The following is a 22,587-nucleotide window of genomic DNA, read 5'->3' as shown; positions in this document are numbered from 1 at the left end:
GATCTTCCGAGTTTGACAACTGTTTAGGCAGATATTCTCCAACTGAAAGTTGTGACTTTCAGTTCACTCACGTATTCTCCATTAGCCATTTTTGCTGAATCAGTTGTAGCTTGATGGGATCTTAGTTTTTATATATTTGGTTGTGCTCTGTGATGCATTTTACCTTAAACCCACTTTTAGCTCTAATAGGCTTCCTCTCATCTGCAAAACAAATCAATCAAATGTCAACAATGGATGGGTGAATGTTATTGTAATCCTTTAAAAGTCAGTTTTTTTTTTCCTTTCCTTTTTTCTCTTTTGCAATAATGTCTCAATGACATTTGGTTCTTTATATCCATGTATCTTTTTAGGAAAACCCTTCAGCACGCATGAGACATGTTCCAGATTTAACAGACATTTTCAGAAGCTGAATGTTCATTCTATAGTTATTACATCAATATCACAAGCCGGTACTGCGAAGCTGCAGATACGTTTCTGTTGGATTCAAATCGAATCCTGAAACTTTTGACTTTGACTTGACTCGACTTTCGAGAAGAGAAAAATGGCCTTTTTGCTGAATTGAAATACTGAGTAATTAGATAAATGAAGAGCTAAGTCATAAACACATTATATATTGAAATCATTTGTAAATGTTTTACTGAACAGGATCTTTGATTATCGAAACTTAAAAACACAATGTTACATTGCTTTCTTAAACAATCAATCAACTCCAGTGGTTTTCTATGTCCTGGCCCACTTTCACTTGGAGTCATTATGTTGATCGTAATTTCGATTTCATATATAAGTAAAGTCATACAAAATCAAAGTCTCTCCCTCTCCCACTGTAAATCATCATGTTTTCCCTACACACAGATTTCCTGTCTTGTCCATTCAGGTGTTCCCTTGAAGCCTCGCAGAGAGATGAGCTTTGTGGAGGACTCAGAGGGTCAGCTGAGAGTCTTGTGGGTATCAAAGTTCAACATCAGTGTCGAGCCGGTTGTTTACATGCTGCAGTCCCGCTGGAACATCGGCATCCACCCCAGTGAAGACCACGCTTCTCCCTGGACTACCATCGCCATGGTAAATAAGAAGCACCCGCCACCCAGTCTTTATCATGTAATTAGAAACTTTGAAGGAAGAACATCGTAACTACCATGGGAGAAATTATCGGCTAAGCGAGTTGATGTGAGGCGCACCGAGACCGCAACAGAAATTTGTTTGCAGATAATAATATCACACTTCATAACAGAGGGTCATCAAGGATGACAAGCTGATGTTATTTACTGGGGCAGCTGGTGGGTGACTGTATCACAAACAGCGCTGTGGCAGTTCTAATAAATCTTCCCTGTGTCTTTAAACATTCAAACAAGTAACACCACAATTGTGTAACATATCTTTAGCTCATAACTCTCAATTTGCCTCGAATGATGAAACTTCTCAGCTATGGAGATGGATCTTAGCCTCTGTTTCCACCTCATCAGTCTGCTGCCTTGCAGTCTAAACCTCTCCGTCCCAGTCAGTCTCACACTCCGCCAGGGTAAACCCTCTGTGTGTGTGTGTGTGTGTGTGTGTGTGTGTGTGTGTGTGTGTGTGTGTGTTCTCGTATTTCTATCCTTGTTGGGGCCAAATGTCCCCACAAGGATAGCAAAACGTGGAACGACGTGCCTTGTGGGGACCTTTTTCCGGTCCTAAGTAGGAGAAACAGTGTTTTCTTGACCATGTTGTTGTTACTGAAAAAAGTAAAAGTGCAAAAACATTTCTTTAGGGTTAGGCTGTGTTGTGGTGTGGGTTAGGGTTAGGGTAAGGGTCAGGGTTAGGGGCTAGACATGAATGGGAGTCAATGGACGGTCCCCACAAGGATAGAAATACAAGACTGAGCGTGTGTGTGTGTGTGTGTGTGTGTGTGTGTGTGTGTGTGTGTGTGTGTGTGTGTGCGAGCGTGCGTGCGTGCGTGCGTGCGTGCGTGCGTGCGTGTGTGTGCGTGTGCGTGCCCTGTACATCCATGTGTGTATGTGCCTGTGTGAGGTTAGGTAAATAAGCAGAGCTTAAAAAGGAACCACAGTCAGCCACAGTCGTTCCACTGGCTGACTCTGAATGACTGAATGCTCATTATGGACTTAAAAGATGGCAGCTCGTGTCTGAGTGTGTGCATGTACCAGTTACGTGTGTCACTGCCGATGAGTAGATCTTAAGCAGTGAACATATTTGCACTGTCAGGGATACAAAATGCGAACATTTGGCAACTTCAGCTGTGCTTTGAGCCGGCCGTTTCATTTAAAGATTATCTGATGAAGTTACAGTCAGACTGTGTTCGTCTGACCTCCTCCCGCCAGTTGCTGGTTTATTTGTGACGTAGATCTAAAACAAATACAGATGAACTACAAGAACCATGTTTCAAACCCGAACATTACAAAAGATGTATTATTTGATTTAATTTAATCTTGTATTATATAATCAACTTCATGTAGGCTGTAGTTTGTGCTAATGTAACTGCTGTATTCCAAGATTGTTCATTTAGTTAGTTCAACCTCATCTATGGAAATAGGATCAGGATCCTCCTGCTGGCCATTATATTTACTGATAAATCACTTTATTACATGAAACAACAATAGCGAACTTTGTTTTTTAAAAAAGTTTTGACCCCAAGGTGATTTTTGATAGATCAAATACATGATATAGAATGTGGAACCAGAAGACACAGTACTAAGCAGGTAACATCAAATTTAGTCATTATCATGTGGATCTATTATTAGAAAAAAAATACATGTGGCAATAAAGAAAATATCTGAGTCTGTCATATCCACTGTTCTATGTTTTGTGTGTGTGTGTGTGTGTGTGTGTTTTTTTAGACTCTTTCTGAAGATGTGGTTTTGTCAGACCTGAGATCGCAGCGTTGGTACCAGTTCCGAGTCGCTGCCATCAACAGCCACGGCAGCAGAGGTTTCACCACACCCAGCAAACACTACATCTCCAGTAAAGGTAAGCCAAGCACTTTTTGACACAGAGTTTGGTTTTCTTCAGAGAATTGTTGAGAGTGTCTCACTGAGAGTGATGGTTCCCCGCGCTTGTTTCCATAACCTATCTGTGAATTCTGATATTCTGTTTCCTCGCAAAACACAGATACTTGTGCTTATTTTGTGTCATTTTACGAGAGATATTACACTTCCCCAAAGGACAGTTGGTGATACTCAGGAACATTTCCCTTCCTCCCTTTCCCTGCTCTTTCTCTCCTTTTCACTCAGAGTTGATGGATAATGTACACAGTTGAAAAACCATCATGCAGTCTATAAAACACGGCCAGGAAGCAGAGGAACAACACAAGCACACACGCGCATAGTTAAACAAACTGTGAAGACACACACACACACACACACCAGCATGTTTTACGTATTTATATGTGAGAACATTGATTTACATTTTTTTCCTGCAGACATATTTAAAATTTTACCATAATTATAATAGCTACCTGCTTAACCATAATCATTAATCTAATCTTAAACCTATCAAACCTGTTCAACTTAAAAAAAAAAAGAAGGAAGGAAAGAAAGAATGAAAGTTTCTGTCTATAAAATTCATGATTTTCCTTTTTGGGACTTCATAAAGGAGGTACCTGTTCCTAAATGCCTCCTGAGGACGTTCCATTGACTTAGATTCATTGCCTACAAGGCCCCTCTAAGCTCCACCATAACCACTACTTGCATAACCCTAACATTTAAGATGAATGTAACCTTAGTCTGAAGCAGGGGCAGCCAACGTGGTTCTCACAGCCACCTGGTAGTGCTTGTGAGGAGCCCACAGAGCATGTATTAAATACAGTGGTCAGTACAAACAGCACCATTTGAAACTATTATTATTCAAAACGTTTGCAACAAGTCCCCTTTCATATTGCAGCTATTGAAGTTGGTCTCAGATCTTAAAAGGTTGATGACCTCCAGTCTCAGTGTTTATAAACTTTATCCTGATTTGATTTTGGTCTTCACAGTGATGACTCGTTCACATAATGTGAGCGCATAAACAAATGTAGTTCTCCACAACAGGAATAAAAGTTTGTGCACGCACGCACACTTACAGACACACGCATGATCACACGTTGCTCATACACACACACACACTGTTGGAGGTTGCAGCTCTAATGCTTAGCAGACTGAGGTCATAGTGGTGTTGCGCCAGGACTAGCTAGTGATATGAATCCCCTGCCAGGATTGGCAACAGTATGTTTAAATGTGAGTAATGGCCTGAAGTTGGACTGAGCTTTGGGGCTTCTTTATCAGCTGAATAGTTACAAAAGATTAGGGATGGGTGTCTTAAGATTTAATTTTCCACATTTGCAAAAAAAAAAAACAACAGATGATGAAAATAGCCCTGTATTCAAAAGCATAAATTTGGTGTCTGCTGAGGTGTCCTGAACTGTCTTTGGCAGCTTTAGAGTACCCATCCAAATATATAAATGCATTTTCCAAGACATCAACAAATGCATACAGGTGCAGTTTGGTTGTCATGGTTCCACATAGAGAAAGCAGAAAAAAAAAAAAACCTTTCACCAGTTTGACAATGTGAAAAAAAAAGTATTTTTTTTTCTCCCAGCATAAACAAATCTGGATTTTAAAGAAATCTCTGTAATCCTATTGTCTTCTCAAGTTTAACTGCTGTCAAATGACTTAATGTTCTCTCTTTCTTCTACAAACAGACAATGAGAAGAATGAGCACACTGGGCTCTAACGAAAATATGAATAAACCATAAGGACAAGATATTATCATAAAGTCATATCAAGCATCCAGATTGCCATTACTCCAACCTTAGTGGGCTCAGCATTGGCCACCACAGTCTTATACACAACACATGAAAAAACAGTGTTATTGATTTAGAATTCGCACATTTGCAAAAATGCTGAATAACTCTCTTAAGATACTTGTTGAGTATTATGCTCTGGTGTGTGTGTGTGTGTGTGTGTGTGTGTGTGTGTGTGTGTGTGTGTGTGTGTGTGTGTGTGTGTTTTGTATTTGGAGATCCAGGGTGAAAGGTTAAAGACACACTTAAACATTCCAAATACCATCTGATCACAGAGTCAGCATCTTGTGTTTCCACTTCATTAGACTGATTAGTCAGGGCCTGCAGGTCAAGGGTCACAAATCAGGAAGCTGGGAGATGTCAGGGTGGTTGTAGTGCCTCCACTGTGACCTGACGCTTACCAGAGCAAGAATGTCAACATGAACGCCACTGTTCCCACTCCATTGTGATACCAGCTTTGCACACAAGCTGCCAATAGCGGATTATTTTCTGTATCAGGAAAACTAATTTTGATGTTCTCATTTCACTAAACAATTCACTAAACAATGAATCAAAGGAAACAAGGTTAACAGTAGTCATTGCTGGCTCTAAGTGACACCGTGCTTTGCAACCAAAAAAAAAAAAAAAAACACACATGCAGAGCCGGTTCCTGCAGCTTCCACTCTGTTGCCCTGACTTTGATCTTTTCATGTGGGGCAGAGCCTGTAGGAGGCCTGCTGCCGAGAATGTAGTTCTAATCAGATACATTTTGTAGTTTTAATCAAATACAGCGTCGAGGTTTGAAGCTCTAATGAGATGCAGAGTCGGTGTTGAAAGAACCACGGTCTCAGGATTTCATTTTGGAAGCAAACAGTGAGTCGCGGTGGTCGACTTTGGTCTGTGTTGCGGCAGCTACTGAAAAGGGCTTCAGGCTTCTCCAGTATCACTCACCTTTGATGCTGTAAATTCAATTGGTTTTGTAGACTTCGGCGAGGCTCAGAGGAAATTAGCCTTTTCCCCAGATTTTTTCTTCTGCAGCACATCAAATATGGAGTTATTAGACAACTCAGTCAAGCTGGTGAAAGATCACTGAAAGGAAATAAAGATCTTAACATAAATAAGTTTCTTTTAACACCAACTGAATAATGAGGAGTTATATAGTAATACACACTTTCTCTGGGCACAAATTGCAAGAGCTTAGATTATAGTTACACAGTCAATGAGCCATGGTAAGACAAACTTTAGTGGCTGTTCATTTAAAATAATATTAGGTATAGAGATGAAAACTCTGGCAAAGACACCTACTCTCTCAAAGTCTGTAGTTTGTTGTCTGATTCATATATTTTACTCGTGTAATTCCCAGAGAGTTAAAAACATTGTTTGCAAAGATAGAATGTTAACAGCTACACTAATGAACTAAGTGCACCCTACTAAATGTGCCACCTTTTTACAGTGTCTCCTAATATTGTATGAATTTATTTTCAGATAATTATGTGAGTAGTGGTGATTTTTTCAGTTACTTTTTTTTTCCAACAATCTTTCCATCTCGTCCTTCTGTTTGCAGATCCTTCACCTCCTGAGCCTCCAGCTGACATTAGAGTGACCAACCAGACTCTGGACGGGCTGGCTTCACAGCCAGAGTCTACACTCACAGAAAGGTATATATCTATATATTTATGTCTATGTCTTTTAAATTCTTCCTTATGACTGAAATTTAGAATGTGTGTAAGAATAAAAACATACGTGTTCACATCAGTAAGTCATCAGTGTTGAACAATTCCACTTGTTCTTCATGCTCATTTGCCTTTAGAAACGTCCCCAATTAACCCAATATGGCAACAACACACCTCTTTAGAAATATGGACTTTTTTCCACACCTGCCATCATCATGGAGAAGAGGCGAAGAAGAGAAACTTTTCTCAAACTGAAGCACTTGTCAGCAGGTTGAAGCAAACCAGAACTTTTTTTTGGGTACATTGGACGTTGGGAAAACCAACAATAGTAGAAATGCTGCCTGGGATGAAGTAACCACCACAGTGAAATCTGTCGGCTCAGAGAACAGATCGCCTGAAGAAAAAAAAAAAGTCTGACGTTAAAGTCTGTGCCAGAAATCCCAGAGAGGACAGAAGCCGGATGAGCTCTGGGATGGCTTCGATTCTTCGTGTCTCTGGCTTCAATAATGTGCATGAATCACAGCATAAATTCATTAATATTTGTTTTACCAGAAAAAGAAATAATGATATGTCCTGTGTGGGAATCGCACCCTCGCTTCCTGCATGACAGATGAGAACTCTGAAACTGGACTCCCAGGAAGCATATTAAATACTGGTTCTTATAAAGGTTTTGTCACCACATCACTGAACGCACAGAACCCTGTGGAAGCCACAGCCAAAAATAAAAAAATAAAAAAATAAATAAAGCTGTGCATTTTTCTCCTGATAAGCCACTCTGTGCTCTTGGCAAACAGATTTTGAAAACTCATTCCCTACGGAGTGCATGGATCGGCAAAACTGACATCCATCCAACCACCTGTCACAGCTGCTTTCAGAGCCTTTCACCACATACAAAATGTCTGTTTTCTTTTCTAGATGAAATTACTCATTGATTATTTTTAACTAAAGCAAACAGAGGACAAATGCGTCGTTTGCACCTGCTCTGATGCTCTTCATGCTTTCTATTTGTAGTTCTACTATTCTACCAGTGGATTATGGGCGTAAGCATGGTCAGAGCTCCTACTTACATTTGCACACATTCTTAAGCATAAATACAAGATGACGAATTCCATACTTTCTGTGGTAATTGATCATTCGCACTCATTACGCACAAATCTGTTGATAAATGAGGCCTCTGATCACGTGACCCAAAGATTTTGACTTCATGTCATTTTATGACACAGCCTGAGCAGCTCAGGGTTCAGGGCCTTGCTCAGGAACTCACATCGGACGTTGAATTGAAATTACACAGTACACAGGTCTCCAGTGGGGGTCCCTGAGCAAGACTGTTGACTCCTGGAAGGAGTCAAAATAGAATTGATAATGCATCAGTTCAGTTTAGAATTGCTGGTAAAATAATCCAAACCCTGGATATCATAAAAAATTGGGTGAAACTCCTCTGTTAATAAATCCTTAACTGAAAACATCCATTAAGGGCTGATGAGAAATTCACAATATCAAAGGGAAGGTTTTGTGATTCTTCCTTACAGAACAAATTCAGCTTACATGTTTTCTCAGTGCATCTGTGGTGAATGAGTGTCTGCGGATTAGGTTAGGCTCAGATTCAGCCCACTCTATATAGGTGAAGTTTCTCAGCATCTGTCGAGCACTCACCTCTTTGATTAATTGTCCTACTACTCAGCTTCTGCTGCTGCACAGCTTCCACCCTGACAACAAACGGTGGGATAACCTGATGGAGGAGACAGATCCTTTTCCTTGTGATCTTGACGACTGGTTCATAGCAACGAATCACGATCCGCCCTTGACTGTGCTGAAGTGTACAGAAACAGTAATGATGTTTGTGTGCATTGCACGTGCCATCTCAGTATTTTTGACTTTATTTCATGTAATATTTCCCAAAGTGAGTCCTTTACTTATGATTTTTAGCAGTTTGTCTCCCTGTGAACTTGTTGATAATACATGAGCAACTCCTTCAAGGTCAGCAAATTAACTGTTGCTGTTGTCGTTAGAAATCTGTTTTTTGTGAGGCATGGTTCATGTTCGCAAATGCGTGAAAAGCAAATTCACAAAGCATTTTTTTTTTTCATTAAAATGGTTTTACACCTGGATCAAATACCACTTAATTCAATCAAATTAACTTTTCAAAACTGATGATTATAAGTGACATTTTTCTAATAATTAGCCTGAGTGTGCAAACATTTTTTTCCACAGAATCTCTTCAAAATATATTTCTCCATCTCTGTTCAGGGAGTTCTAAATATTTGGCTTTCTTACCATAAATTTGCTGAGAATCATGCCCAGGATCAACTGACTTTTTGCATTTTCTCCCTAGGTCGATGGGAAACGGGGTCACAGTGGCGGCTTTATTACAGTGGGAGCCCCCCAGGGAAGGAGACCTGCCTGTACACAACTACAGAATCACCTGGGTGTCTCAACATACGCACACAGTACACAAACACACTTTGCAAACACACACAGCCCACAACAACATGCACACACGACTGACACACTCGCGCTCACAGCAGGGGAAAATGGACAGCAACACCAGACTGACTCCGGGGGTAAGAAAACTTTCCATATGACAGAGAATACAACAAACTTACTAACAACTCACATCAGTTCAAAAGATCGTGACAGGATATTTCATATATTGATAAGTGCTTGTGAAGGAACCAGTGAAAAATGAGTTACAAGAATCACACACACACACACACACACACACACACACACACACATTGAAAGAATTCATGCCTGTTACTTCCAACTGTTGTATAAACCGTAGTCTAAGCCTACTATCAAATGTAATCTGACAACTTTTTTCTTCTAAATGCTCTTTGGGTTCTTTCAAGTTTGCACAGACTTTGGGATTGTTGTGTAATCAAGACTCTCATTGCTACATATTAAAACCCCTTTACTTCACACACTGTTTTCACACAGTCGAAACAAAGCGAAGCACATATAAGATTTTTAGCTGCACCTGAGAAGTTTTACCAGGTCAATAAACATGTGGACAGCACACATGCGCGCAAACATTCCCACTCAACACAGCAACCCCCCCTTTTTTTCTGCTCTCGCTCACTATTGCATTTTAACAGATCAGAGCTTCAGCCACTTCATGCGGGTGCTCTGCAAACTGTGGGAAACAAATTTAATTTGCATGTTGCAATGAAAATATACGCGCTGCAGCCAACATAAGGAGAAAATACAGCAGAATGCACCACAGTAATGGAACAAGCTCCGACAAAACACATTCCACATATTCACAGATGTACGTTTTTATGTTTCAAACATTCTGTCCTCATTTTCTCCGAGTACATTAGTTTCCTCTCACAATTCAATTGGCGCTAATTGGTGATCTTAAATTGCTCCTAGGTGTAAATGCTGAGGTGTGTACCTGTCTGTCGCTCAGGGTTTGCTCTGTGATGGACTGACTCCTTGTCTAGCTTATATCCTGCCTTTGCTGTAGTTACATGGGATCAGTTCCAGTGTGAGACAACCCTGAACAGGATGAATGACTACAGGAGATGGATGTCCAGCTTAAGCCAACATCTGTCCATAAACATTTCACTAATGGGAATTAAGTGGAAAACGTACTCTTTGTTCTAAGATGTTAATTTGAACAATGAGCACAAAATGAGACTTTGGAAAATAAACACAGTCTGGCTGTTCTGTGCAGTTGTTAAACGAGAGTTTAAAAGCCAAAGTTTATACAGCTGGGTTTTATATATATTTAGGTTTGAAGGTGTGGTTTCATAATTTCACATGGGGATATATTTAAAGTAAATCAGTTTATATGTGTGCTATTTTGGATCTATTTTGACATATTCAATCTGAACTTGTCGCCTGGTGTGCTCCCCTGTTATTCATAGCTCCTGTAGACTTTTTGCACATACTTTATGTGGATCTGTAAACTCAAGGTCATTCACTGACAGGCACGTCATTATCTCTGAGTGCTGCAACTTTGTTAGAAGCTCTTTAACAGCATGTATGTCTGTGCTGTACGGTGCTGAAATAACATGACAGCCGAGCTGTGTAGATCGACTGACAACAGAGGGAATTGGCTCTCCCTGCCTCTGGATAATGTGTTTAACTCAAGCATCTGGGATTGTACTGACAATATGCCGCTCATGACAGCGTAATGGCATTGCAGACTGGGTGTATCGGTTGAAAAGCATACGTTCCTTGTGAGGAGAGTGTTATATGGGCAACATTTAGATGTTAATGCGGTGCTGTTTCTGTCAGTACAGCTTCGACATGAGGTAGGAAGAACTGACTGAGAGACTGACGGGATGTAAGGTTATTATATCCAGTAAAAAAAAAAAAAAAAAAGCACTGTTTCATTTTTGCTCAATTTTGTGTGGTTATACTTCAAAGGGTGGATTTTGTTTTTGTGATTATAGGTGTGATGGTGATGTAATACATTCGCAATGCAGCTGAGTCCAGTCAGCAGCAGCAAAATACCCATAATCACAGCAAACAACACAAACAGATATTACAGCTTTGACGCAACAGATATGATTGCCTGTGCACTGACTGAACCTTTTCTTTTAAGGATATGATGAGCAAAACAGAGATGCTAAAAGTATTTTTGCCCTCTTCATCTTTTGACCCTCTTTCTGGAAGTATAATGTGAACATTTACTGCAAGAAAAAAAAAAAGCTGAAAAGTAAACATCAGGGTTTCCAGGTTAGATGTAGCCTCACTCGTATGGACCTACCTATCCTTAAGTAGTGATGGCGATCCCAGACTGAGCCTGGTGGAGCCATTTATCTGTAGTCTGGTCTTCTGTTCTGCTTGGCTGGGAGGTCTGGAATTTAAATGAGCCCCCCTAACTAGTGTTTCCTACTTGCTGTCGCATCGAGACACACAAACAGCAGCATCACAACAGGTAGGTATGAACAGGAACAACACAGCTGCGCTGCTGACAGAAGCTTCCATATCAGAGAAAGCATTGATGCTACATTGCTGTCACTAAACCCGATTCCCTTGAGGTGGATCTAGCACATATCCTGTCAATCAGGAATTTATAGTGGGCTGCAGAAACTTAGCACTGAGCCTGATGGTAAGAGGGGAATTCAGAGGAAGCATTAAAATGTGGAAACCTTCTGCTGAATCAGTGCTTTTAAATATACATCACTTTCTTACATATAATGTCCACTGACATTGCTCACCAGAATAGAAATCCAGGCTTCCCTAGCGCTCTCTTTGTTTTACAATACGTACACACACACACACACACACACACACACACACACACACACACACACACACACTTACAGCTGTAAAGGCCATATGTTTTGGCTATCTTCAGAGTAATGGAAATACTTTTACCCCATTTCGTCCGTAGGTCACCACCAAACTGCTTTTAACTTGTTTTTGTCACAATCTGTCTTAAGTGTACACACACATACAGCACTGCACACACACACACACACACACACACACACACACACACACACACACACACACACACACACACACACACTCGTTATCATCCAAGCATCTCTTTGTTGTGACTAGCTCGAATCCACACAGGCAGGCAGAGCTGATGGACTAAGAGCCTGTTAATGAGCTGCCAGTCAAAAAGCAAGCTAATGCAGAACAGGTCTGGACTGTCAGTCATGAGGCAGAGCTCACACAAAACTGCTGCTGCTGCTGACAATGATGAAGATGACGATGGTGGTGGTGATTATGATGATGGTTATGGTAATGTGGTTTGTGGTGATCGTAAGTAAGATGAAGCCTTTAAAATGTGGTGTTTCCTGCCTTTATCCTGACAGGGTTACACTGTTTTTCTTTGTTTCTTGCACAAGATTAACTTTGAAACAAAAGAAGGTGATGTTTGTGTGCTTGTTGTTGTTTAGATATTCTGACAGGTGGAGGAGCTTTGACAATATCAGAAAGACCCAAAAAAAAAAAAAAGCATTCTCCAGCAGTTTTTGACCTGATCTAAATCTTTATAGTTAATTAATTTGCAATCTAAAAAAAACTGATTTTGTTGAGGAGGTTTACATTCATCACCCATACCCCTCTAGTCTGAAGACAGCAACAAGTACAGGACCTCAAAGCAGCCAACCACTGGCATACACAGTTTTGTTTAGGTGAAGCTAACAAAATCTAAGCACACAGACAGAACTGCACAGTTTGACACACTTTGCCAGTCTGACACACTGACTGCACAATAATGAAGTCCGTCTTTCCAATGAAGTAAAAGACTGGGTTTCAGTAAGTCTGAAAAATGTGATAACTCAGTGCCTGGTATTTATTTTTTGTATCACTTATTTGCATTGTAGGCACAGTGCGAGTTGTGGCTGCGGGGCTTGCTACCTGCCACATCCTACCTCCTGTCTGTGCAGACAGTGGCCTACTGGGGCCAGAAGAGACTGAAGAGCCCCAGATCCCAGCTGGTTTTCACCACTATTACTCATGCAGGTAATACACCAAATACTCCACCTCACAGAGCTAGGTCATGGGCCACTATAATAACAGTAATACTCACATATTCTTATTTACACGGCACTTTAATGTGCTATCTAAGTAATATTATATATGCAAACTGTTGTACGGATACTTTGAGAATTACCAGAACACAAAGTGGGCAGCAGACAGATGAATTAAGAATTTTGTAATGTCTTATATTTTTGAAATAAAACTTATTGTTTAAAAAAAGGAGAAGGATTTCTGGAGGGTATAATGTTTTAAGTTTGAACAAATTGATTCAGGAAATGATGCATACCATTAAAACAGATACTAATTTGAAATGTTTGATGCTGCATCTCTGACACAAAGTTTGACATATGTATGGACATAGTTTTTTTTCATTGTTCTCACTTGATTTTGATTAAGGTAAGCAGCCGATGCTTTACTCTGCTTATGAATGAATTGAGATGTTACTCATGGATGAGTTTAATCATGTTTCTCACATTGCTCTTCATCTTACAGCTGCAGTTAATTATAAATGTTAAGTTTTAGGTGTAAAATTTGCGATTGAACGTAACAGACAAACGAATTTTGACTCTTTCCATTATCAGAACTTGTATTATATTTAAACTAAAACAAAACTTACAGTCAGAAGCACAAGACATCCAGTACTTTTTTTTTTTTTTACATTTTTGCTCTTTTTTAACAACACATAAGAACTTAAGATGTTCTCATTAAATACACTTTCAACAACTTCAACTGCATTTGTTTAATCTATAATTTTTTCAACCAGACATCTGAACTTAGCGACTCCTTGCAACACCAAGCACCTAAATCCCCAAAGTGCTTCTTACGTTCCCATTTCGCACTTTTCATGTACTTGTCAAGACAATAATAAATACTGTTTACATAGCACTGTCCGCTGCACCTATTTGTTAGCAGAGTCATACATCATTAAGTTAATGATTTCCCTGTTGGAGTTGGAGCTACTGCATTTGCAGACTGTCAGCATATTTCGTCCACCGACAGCTGCACAGCTTAAACACAGCTTAAACACAGCGTACACTTGAAAGTGTCGATGGTAATGGTCGTTGAGGCAACAGAGGTATTTATAGGTGACCTATCGGTCAGGCTAGCAGAGGATTATAGCCAGCTGCGGCTCAATTACCAATCCACATAATAACAACTTCATATGGAACACATTGTCATTTATAATGTAGAAGTATTAATATTTGACACGGTCTCAGCTTTAGCTTGTAGCCCCATGCTAATGAGGGCCATTTAAGCCACGTGCAGCCTATTAATGCTTGCCCTTTAAGGAAATACAGGGAAGTTTCTACCTGCAACAGTTCAAATTTACAATATTTTAGGAATGATATAATTAGAAATACCATGTGCTTGGCAACAGTTTTTTTTTTATATAGTCACACATGCAAAATGATTATCCTGTTTAATCCAACTCAAATACATCTACTCCATCACGCACAGCACTTTATCTGCAATAGTTATACAGTTATTTATTTTTTTATTTGTGATATAGAAAAATAATTCTGTTCTAATTTTTCAAAGCTGTGAACTATTCAAACATATGAAAACTAAACTAAACTATTCTGTGAGATGTAATATCCAAACTACACAGAATGATTACATCCACTTTATGAAAATGTGAAAATAAAATAAAAAGACCACTTGTCAAGTATGAGCTTTAATACATATATATTTTCAAATTTTGACCCATGCCTGTCCAATAAAAAGCCTTTAAATGAACTAATGTAATTAAATGTGTTGCTTTCTCTCCCTTCAAAGGTGAAGACTTCTCCAATGAACTCCCCTCTTCATCATCTTCAGCTTCATCGTCTCTTCCTTCCTCCTCGCCTGGTTCATCCTCCCCGTCTTCTTCCTCTGACCTCCCTGTGTCCTCCTCTCTGCCCCACCCGGATACCCCCCTGAACCCCGTCACCCCTGGAAACCTGAGGCTGGAGGTGGCTGCTCCTCATTACCATGACAACCAGCTGCAGGTGAAGGTGTTCTGGAAGTGGCCACAACGTGGTGAGTTGTTCTTTGAAACACTGTGATTGTCATATACAAATATTATCCTCACTGCCAGAAGGCCAAATTAAGACCAAGCACTTCTAACAGAGTGATACATGAGAAATATGATTACCTTCACTGAAATAAATTATTGCCTTACATTTTTTGAATGATCATAAATCTATTTTTTATGTTTTTGACTTCATTTGTAGGAAAAAAAAAGGCTTGTGGCCATCATACTGTTTGCAAAGAGTTTTGCTGTCTGCCCATGTCTCACTTTAATGATAAAGCAAAAACCCAGAGAAGCAAAATATGTAAACTGAAAATGGTCATAATAGAAATGTAGTCTTCATTTATGATGCACTATGGGGTTATGCATTGTTCAAGTAGTAGATCTGAGGACAGATAAGCTGTGGATCACACAATAATTACATTTAATATGTATGACATACTTCTATCCCTTTATTTAAGGGTTTTTGAAATAATCAGATTTAGAGTAATATATCAAAATATAAAAGAGCTGTGTTGTATCAGTTAATATCAGTGCCTGAGCTGAGATACCTTACTGCCTTCGAACATCATGTTTCCCCGAATATTTGAGGCATTAGGCACATAGGAATATTGAAGAATGATAATAGAAACAGAAAAATACTAATTAATTTCATGTCCATTTTTGAGGATGCATTTTGCGGTGGTGTTGGATGCTGTAGAAATGCTGGAGAGGAAGGAAGTCACTGGATTTGAGGACGATGCAAACAGTTCATCACAAATAAAGTTAAGATATACAGTATATTTTAGAAAGCGCGGCATACAGCAAGGGCTCCCCATCCCAATCCTGAGGAGCTAACTTCTGGGGATGGCATTCATGAAGAGAGCCTAAGCAGGCGGATTAGGTAGAATTCAAAAAAGGGACTGTGTGCAGATGCTTTGTTATGAAGAACTTGATCTTCAGGGGTAGAGGTGACGGTCCTCATACTTCATATATATGACTCCCGTCAATGTCACAAAGTAGAGCAAACTGTCTTTCCTACGATAAACTAGATGAATGTGCTGAAAGTGTACACCAGAGGTCAGACCGAGTGGGAAGGGATCTATGTGGAAGACCGACCATGGTCAGTTTTTCTTTATCATCGAGCAGTTATGCATCATACTGCAAGGTTTTATTATATTATCTCAACCACTAGAATAACATGAGATGAATGAGAAATTATGTTAAAGCTGTGGCATTGGACCAGACTGCATTGCTCAAATGAAGTTGCTGGTGGGTGAAATTCAACCAGAAAAACAAACATATATGCAGCTTGAAATCAGAGATGGAGTGAAGAGCAGTGAATATTATGATTAAGTATTGAGCCATATTTTCCTCGGGTTCCTTACCATATTATCCATCCTTACCCATCATAAAACAAACACAGAGCATAGAGTGTGTGTCTGATCTTTTGTTCTTCTCTATTTCAGCCAGACAGAGACACCCTGGCCCATACATTCTGCGGTGGCGTCCACACATCTGCAGTACTAATACTACAGAGACTGAGAGAACAACAATAGTGCAGGTATAAATATCACAGCTGGGATTTATGTGCATCTGTGTGTAGATGGAACTGTGAGAAAGTGAATTCTTTCTCTGTAAAGTGTTACTCTTGTGTGTGAGTGTGCATGTGTAGATTACAGATCGGATTTCTTCACCATAATTCAGATCAGTCTGGAATGTTCTCATCATCTGCATGTGTGTAACTTTGTCTCTGTGCTATCACCTCGGTTTCTGTCTAACATCATTCTTACTATAATTCTGTCAAGCGTCTGGGCAAGGTACAGTCACTTTTAGATAATTTAATACTGCTCAATCAGCAATTTATATTTCACGTTCCACAAGGGTTCATATCTGCGGTGATGTTCTTTTGGGGTGTGCTTTGCCAGGTTAAAAGTACTGTAAACAAAGCAAGACAAGCTCAAGAAAAACTCTGACCTGCGCCAGTTTACATTGCAGGGTTTTCACAGGTGTGCCTTTTACAAATGGGTAGATGTCGGTAAATGTCACTATAAGTTTGACAGAATGTAGAATCAGTGGTGAAATGCTTTATGGAATCATTTCAATAATAACTGCTCACTATTGAATGGGTTGCCAAAACTAACACAGGCAAATCTTACATGAAGCAGCTTTATGCACAGCGTTCTGTCTGAAGTACAACGGTTTTTATTATATATTGCAAATTGTTGCTGCTGCAAAGCACAAGAATCTTTCAAACAAATAATTTGCCATGAACTGTTACACTGTTGCATAAAACCCAAACTGGACTCACCACACTTTCATCTTGTTCCACTGGCAACCTGTCACCCCGGTGTGATCGCATGCTCCGTCGGCGGACGAATGTCAAAGATCTGTGTGCTTGTTGAGGTCACCAAACGTGATTTTCTGCTCACTGGAGTTAAGACATTTTTTTGCCATCTGAACCTGCCAACCTACAACTTTATCAGAGTTCATCAAAACGTGTTTATTTTCACATGATCCTAACAAGGTGCACATGAGTCAGGTTCCAAGACAAAGAAAAAAAAAGTGATAATACGAGTATGTCTTTAAGGCAGTGGTTCTCAAACCATTTACAGTGTGTACCACATGAGGACGTGTTGAACTCTCGAAGTACCACTGTTTTGACTGACCTGAATATATTGTAGCAGATATGATAACATGATTATACGTTATAAACAGCTCACATGGCAACACTTACACTCCTCATATGGAGATTACTTGTTGATAATTTCAAGTCAACCACAACCACACTGTACAAACATTATCAATGACATTTACAATCAAGCCCATCATAACAGTGTTTTTTTTATCAACACTGAAAAAAATAACTCCTATTGAAATATGAACTTCATGTCAGGGTTACTGTTTTATAAGGTTATATATTCTTACCGTATTTTAATGTTTGTATTATAGAAATTGTAAATTCTATCATACAATCATATTGGGAAAAGTGTTATACTGAGCTGTCACGATTGTCTGAAATAAATATTTATCTAAACTATTTAAAATAGTGAGGGACATTAAAGGAGAAATTATAAGGTGGGAACTTCCACCCGCTGCCATTAAGATAGCCACTGCTGACTTTCTCCAGCTACCAAGGCAAGCTATTGATCTCAGCTAGTTAACTGTTTTGCTTGCAAATTGTTGCCAGCAGAACAGATGTGTTTACTGCTGTGCAACGGCGCAGATCACTTGACCTGAACATTGCTCAGCATAGTATTCCTTCAAATTAAAAGACAAAACAAAGACCTCACGGTAAAACTAATTTACCCTGTTCATTCCCTACACTGAAACCCCTCAGGGAGGACTTGCAGGTGAAGGCGATTGAACAGTTTTACAGCAGAGAGTTTTTCTTGATATTTTCAGTAAACTGGTGTGTCACCCAGCTCCTGGCCCACTTTACAGAACATAGGATAGAGAGAGGCAGGTGCTAAGTGTGAGGCACGCACACAGACACACACACACACACACACACACACACACACACACACACACACACACACACACACACACACACACACACCTTATGCAGTCATTAACAATAAGATATTTGAATAATAATGACTAATGACTGCATAAGAGGTCAGACTCTCAGACAGAATTTACTACTTGTTGTGAGACAAAACATGTTGCTTATGTTACTGGAAAAGTATTTGAGTGTTTTACTTTTGCCCACAGTTGGTCCAGTTTTACTCATAAGTATAATTGACAAACTTGGTGCAGTCTGTTGGTGAAGTAGCTTTAAATACACTGAAGAGTGGATGAATTTAATAACCCACATTCCCACAGGCAAATTGCTCCCTGCTCCTAACACACATTTATTCCAAACTTGACTTATTTTCCTGTCTCTGCAGGGCACCCATCACACTATTACAGGCCTGCTGTTTGCCTGTAAGTACCGTGTCTCTGTGGCAATGAAGGCCAATCCGGGATCAGAGGCTGTTGCTTGGCTTACGACTCCCTCGTGCTCCTCCATCAGGGTCAGAGGAGGCAAAGCTTTGCCCTGTAACGCTGAGGGTAAGGGTAACTGAACACAGATGTCAAGGCAGCGTTCATTAATCCTGTCACTCAGTCATTATTAAGAATAACATTACAAGTTTAGTTTTTTTTACATTTTTATTAAAATCATGGTCACGTGTACTTTTGTAGACACAAAATCACTATTTTTTTTTTGTTGATATGCACAGTTGACTTGTTTATCAAAGAGGTCCCTTGTCTTCTGCTTTAGAGCGCCTCCTGGCCGGCAGGAAGGTGGTACTGCGTCCAGAGCGGCTGACTGCTGATTTTCAGCAAGTCAACGGCACCCTCATCACCAGGTTTCACTGGAGGATGTCCCAGCATGCACTGGATCCAGAAGTTATTGAAGGATTCCAGTTCACCTGGACATTGCAATCCGAGATCACAGCAGTAACAGAGGGCCAGGAGGACACACTTATCTCCCAAACTCAAACCATTGCCCAGGTGAGATAAAGGTTTGGAGGGACAATAAATTAGCTGCGATGTCCGCAGGGGTGAAGTTATGTACAAAATGTGACCAAATGTGTATAGTTATTGTAGAGATTTATTTGAAACAATTTCTGGTTGGACCCTGATCTTGTGGGTCTTTCAGTATAGACCTTGCATGTCACATGCACAAAGAATTTTTTCCTGTTCGTATAGGGGTATCCTTTGTTTATTTATTTATTTTGTATTTGCCAAATTTCTTATTAGGGAAGGCTTTCAGGGATTTCAGATGATACTGTCTCACACTTTTTTTTTTAAAATAAACCACTTGGAAGATGGTCAAGGCACCAGGATATAGACATGTAAAGTTGTTTTTTTTAAGTGTCATACGAGATAACATAGCTTTGAGAGGTCATAACCTGTTGTTAGTTTTTGTTGTTGTAGTATATCAATGAGATCCCCCCACAGGTTAGAACATTTTGACAACACCAAGTCGTTTGGATTGTTTGTTTTCTTAGTAATGTTGATGTTGTGCTTTAGTGAACTTACTCTGCTTCCCTCTTCAGTCTCAACGGGAGGTGACCGTTGAAGGTCTTCAGGCTCAAAGTGTTTACAAGCTGCAGCTCCAGGTTCTGACCGCGGGGGGCGTCAGTGGAGCTGCAGTCTCCAAGACCATACACACCCCTGCCATCAACGCCTCACTTGGACAGGTAGCAGCACTTTATTACAAATGGCATTTTTCTTTAGCACCAATGAATACATATACATTTCATTAAATGATCAATTCTGTCAATTTCCCTTCATATTGTGATCCTGGTTCTGATTTCTGTTCACTTAGCATTTGTCCATTTTAATGTCTTCCAGGCCTCAACCTAGAATCTGCAAATGTCGGGGGATTTTTACCAAAACCCACTGTCTATGCAGGACAGTCTCACTGAAGGTTGAATGCAGATGCTAAAACTGCGAAAATACTTTTCTCTTTGTGAAGTCAATTTTTCCACACACAAAATGTATTTCCTAATTTGACTGCCTTTGCATATCCTCATTTGTCCTGATAGAGTCTCAAAGCAAGTGGATCAGCTCAAGGTGACTCAGTCATGCATAATTGGAAGATTTTTGTCTTCTTATCCAAGTGGTGTAATTCTTGAGTAAGGAGCAAAACATTTTCTGAAGACAAATGACTGAATCCTGTTGACCTGATAATTGCTTCAAGACACTTTGACTGTATTGTTTTCTTTAATGAATTCATCTTGATCAGCATTGCTTTGTAACAGTGGTAACATTACTGGGTCCAAATACTGGTAAAAGCATTAAGTACACACAAGTAGCCTTGGCACGAAAAAGCTCATTCTTTTTTATAAAACTGCAGCATTACTGAAATATTACACGTATGCTTTGTGAGTGCTAGTGATGCATTATTGTGATATTCCTGTGAAAACTGCATACATTGTGATATCTATGTACAATTCAATTTCAGTTCAGATTTAATGATATAGTGATAATTACAGCAAAGCTATTTCGTCTAACTTTAACAGCCAAAAAAACCCAACTGTCCTACCAGAACATGCATAGGTGACAGTGAAAAAAAAAAACGCCTTGAAAGAACTTTCTGCAAAAAAAAAGACTTGGCACTAGCAGTTCCTCTTATGTACCAATGACAGGTGAGCAACAAACACTAGATGTCAGACAGCAAGCTAATCCACACAGTGCAGATGTGATGGGAGAAGGAGGCCCAGATCACAACCATCCAGTTCGACAGTCCAGAAGTCCACCCAAAACACCTGTCAAACACAGTGAAAACACAGAGACAAAGAGAGAATTTTAAGCAAGATTGTCAAATAATAACGTGATAAAGTTGAATCTCTTTGCACCACTTGAGCCAAGAGACATTTTGTGAAAAGACATAATATGCCTGTTGTTTTTCATCATGCTAGTAGAGAATAAATTAGCACTGACCTTATGTACAAATAGTTCAGCAACAGAACTTTTATTTGAAATGTGTCGCTGCATTATCTTTGAGTGTCTTTCAGTGGGTGTGCAGAACTCCTGACTTAAGCCCCAGTATGTTATTATTGTGCTCATATGTTTGATTTTTTTACTCAGCTGGGGAAGAATTTGATTGTTGATTCTGAAATTCAGGTGTATCACTAGATGGTGATATGGAACACTTTCAGACAGTTATCATACCTGTGGTAGACTTTAATAAAAATATATTGTACCATTGCTTCAGATAAGCTGAAAAAGATACTGGGGTCATACACTCAGTAACTACTATGTCAATATTCTCTTCATGTAACTTTTTACTGTTAATATTTTTTTTAGTTGATTTCTTCACTTTTTGAATTGTTGGTTTTATTTATTGTTTTGCTGTATAAGATGTTTTGTAATTAAAGGTGACAAAGACACACTGTCTGCTGTTATTGGTGTGATGACCAGGAATAAGTCAAAAATACTGATTCCTCAAGCTTCCTGAGGTTTTATTTATAAAACACTGTGTAAGATACATATTGAAAGTGTACCAGTGCCCAAAACCCGAAACTGCATATGGCAAAAAAAAAAAAAAAAAAAAAAAAAAAAAAATTGGATTTATAAAACCATGCGCACACACACTCGCAAGCACTTTGCACTTTAAATATCACAGTTTGGAAAGTTGAGCATGTGGATTGACTTCATGTCCCTCCTCTACACTCGTACTTTCTACCATAAAATGCAAAGTACCTCAGAAATATTCTGCCTGCTGATCAACGGAATTTCATGCTCAATCGTGGCAGACAACATAAAGAAAATTTAATGGAGAATGAAATAGAAGTGTTTGTGGGGTAGGTGGAGGCCAGAAAACTTATATCATTTAATAGTGACTATAGAATCACTAATAAAATAAAAAGGAGTGAGCGTCAGCGCTGTAAACAGAGTGAATGCTGCAGAGGTCTGCTCCAGGTGGAGGGCCAGGCTACACCCGAGCCCACACCACTGCACACGAAAATAGCCTCCATCCTTGGGACGGCCAGCATGTGTGGCAAAGTGTCAGAGAAGGAAGGAGACCACTCAGCTCAGATTATTAATATAACAAAATCTGGATTGTTATGATCATGCTTTGATTTATAAGGATGATTAGTAATGAGATAAGACATTTCTATCTATCCTCAGTATTTCTGATCACACATCACCTTTAGTTAGCAGACTGATCATAAAGCAACTTGATACTTTCTTACAATAAAGAGAAGAAGACACTCTCAGGTAGCACA

General features: G+C 39.5%; 1 protein-coding gene across 1 annotated transcript in view; it reads left to right on the top strand.

The window, feature by feature from the left end:
- anos1b (anosmin 1b) overlaps positions 1-20,964 on the top strand; it is a 49,110-nt gene extending 28,146 nt beyond the window's left edge. The window contains exons 5-15 of the mRNA XM_030083561.1: positions 875-1,059; positions 2,829-2,958; positions 6,312-6,405; positions 8,753-8,981; positions 12,714-12,852; positions 14,647-14,889; positions 16,330-16,424; positions 18,754-18,916; positions 19,128-19,360; positions 19,909-20,052; positions 20,207-20,964. Of these exons, the coding sequence (XP_029939421.1) occupies positions 875-1,059; positions 2,829-2,958; positions 6,312-6,405; positions 8,753-8,981; positions 12,714-12,852; positions 14,647-14,889; positions 16,330-16,424; positions 18,754-18,916; positions 19,128-19,360; positions 19,909-20,052; positions 20,207-20,218 (1,667 nt within the window). The 3' untranslated portion in view covers positions 20,219-20,964. The remainder of the gene's footprint in view (positions 1-874; positions 1,060-2,828; positions 2,959-6,311; positions 6,406-8,752; positions 8,982-12,713; positions 12,853-14,646; positions 14,890-16,329; positions 16,425-18,753; positions 18,917-19,127; positions 19,361-19,908; positions 20,053-20,206) is intronic.
- Positions 20,965-22,587: the final 1,623 nt, after the last annotated feature.

The sequence above is a fragment of the Salarias fasciatus genome, chromosome 23 (genome assembly GCF_902148845.1).
Source record: "Salarias fasciatus chromosome 23, fSalaFa1.1, whole genome shotgun sequence".
In the NCBI taxonomy this organism is placed as follows: domain Eukaryota; kingdom Metazoa; phylum Chordata; class Actinopteri; order Blenniiformes; family Blenniidae; genus Salarias; species Salarias fasciatus.
Note: the sequence above shows the minus strand (reverse complement) of the source record. Positions and strands in the feature narration are given on the sequence as shown.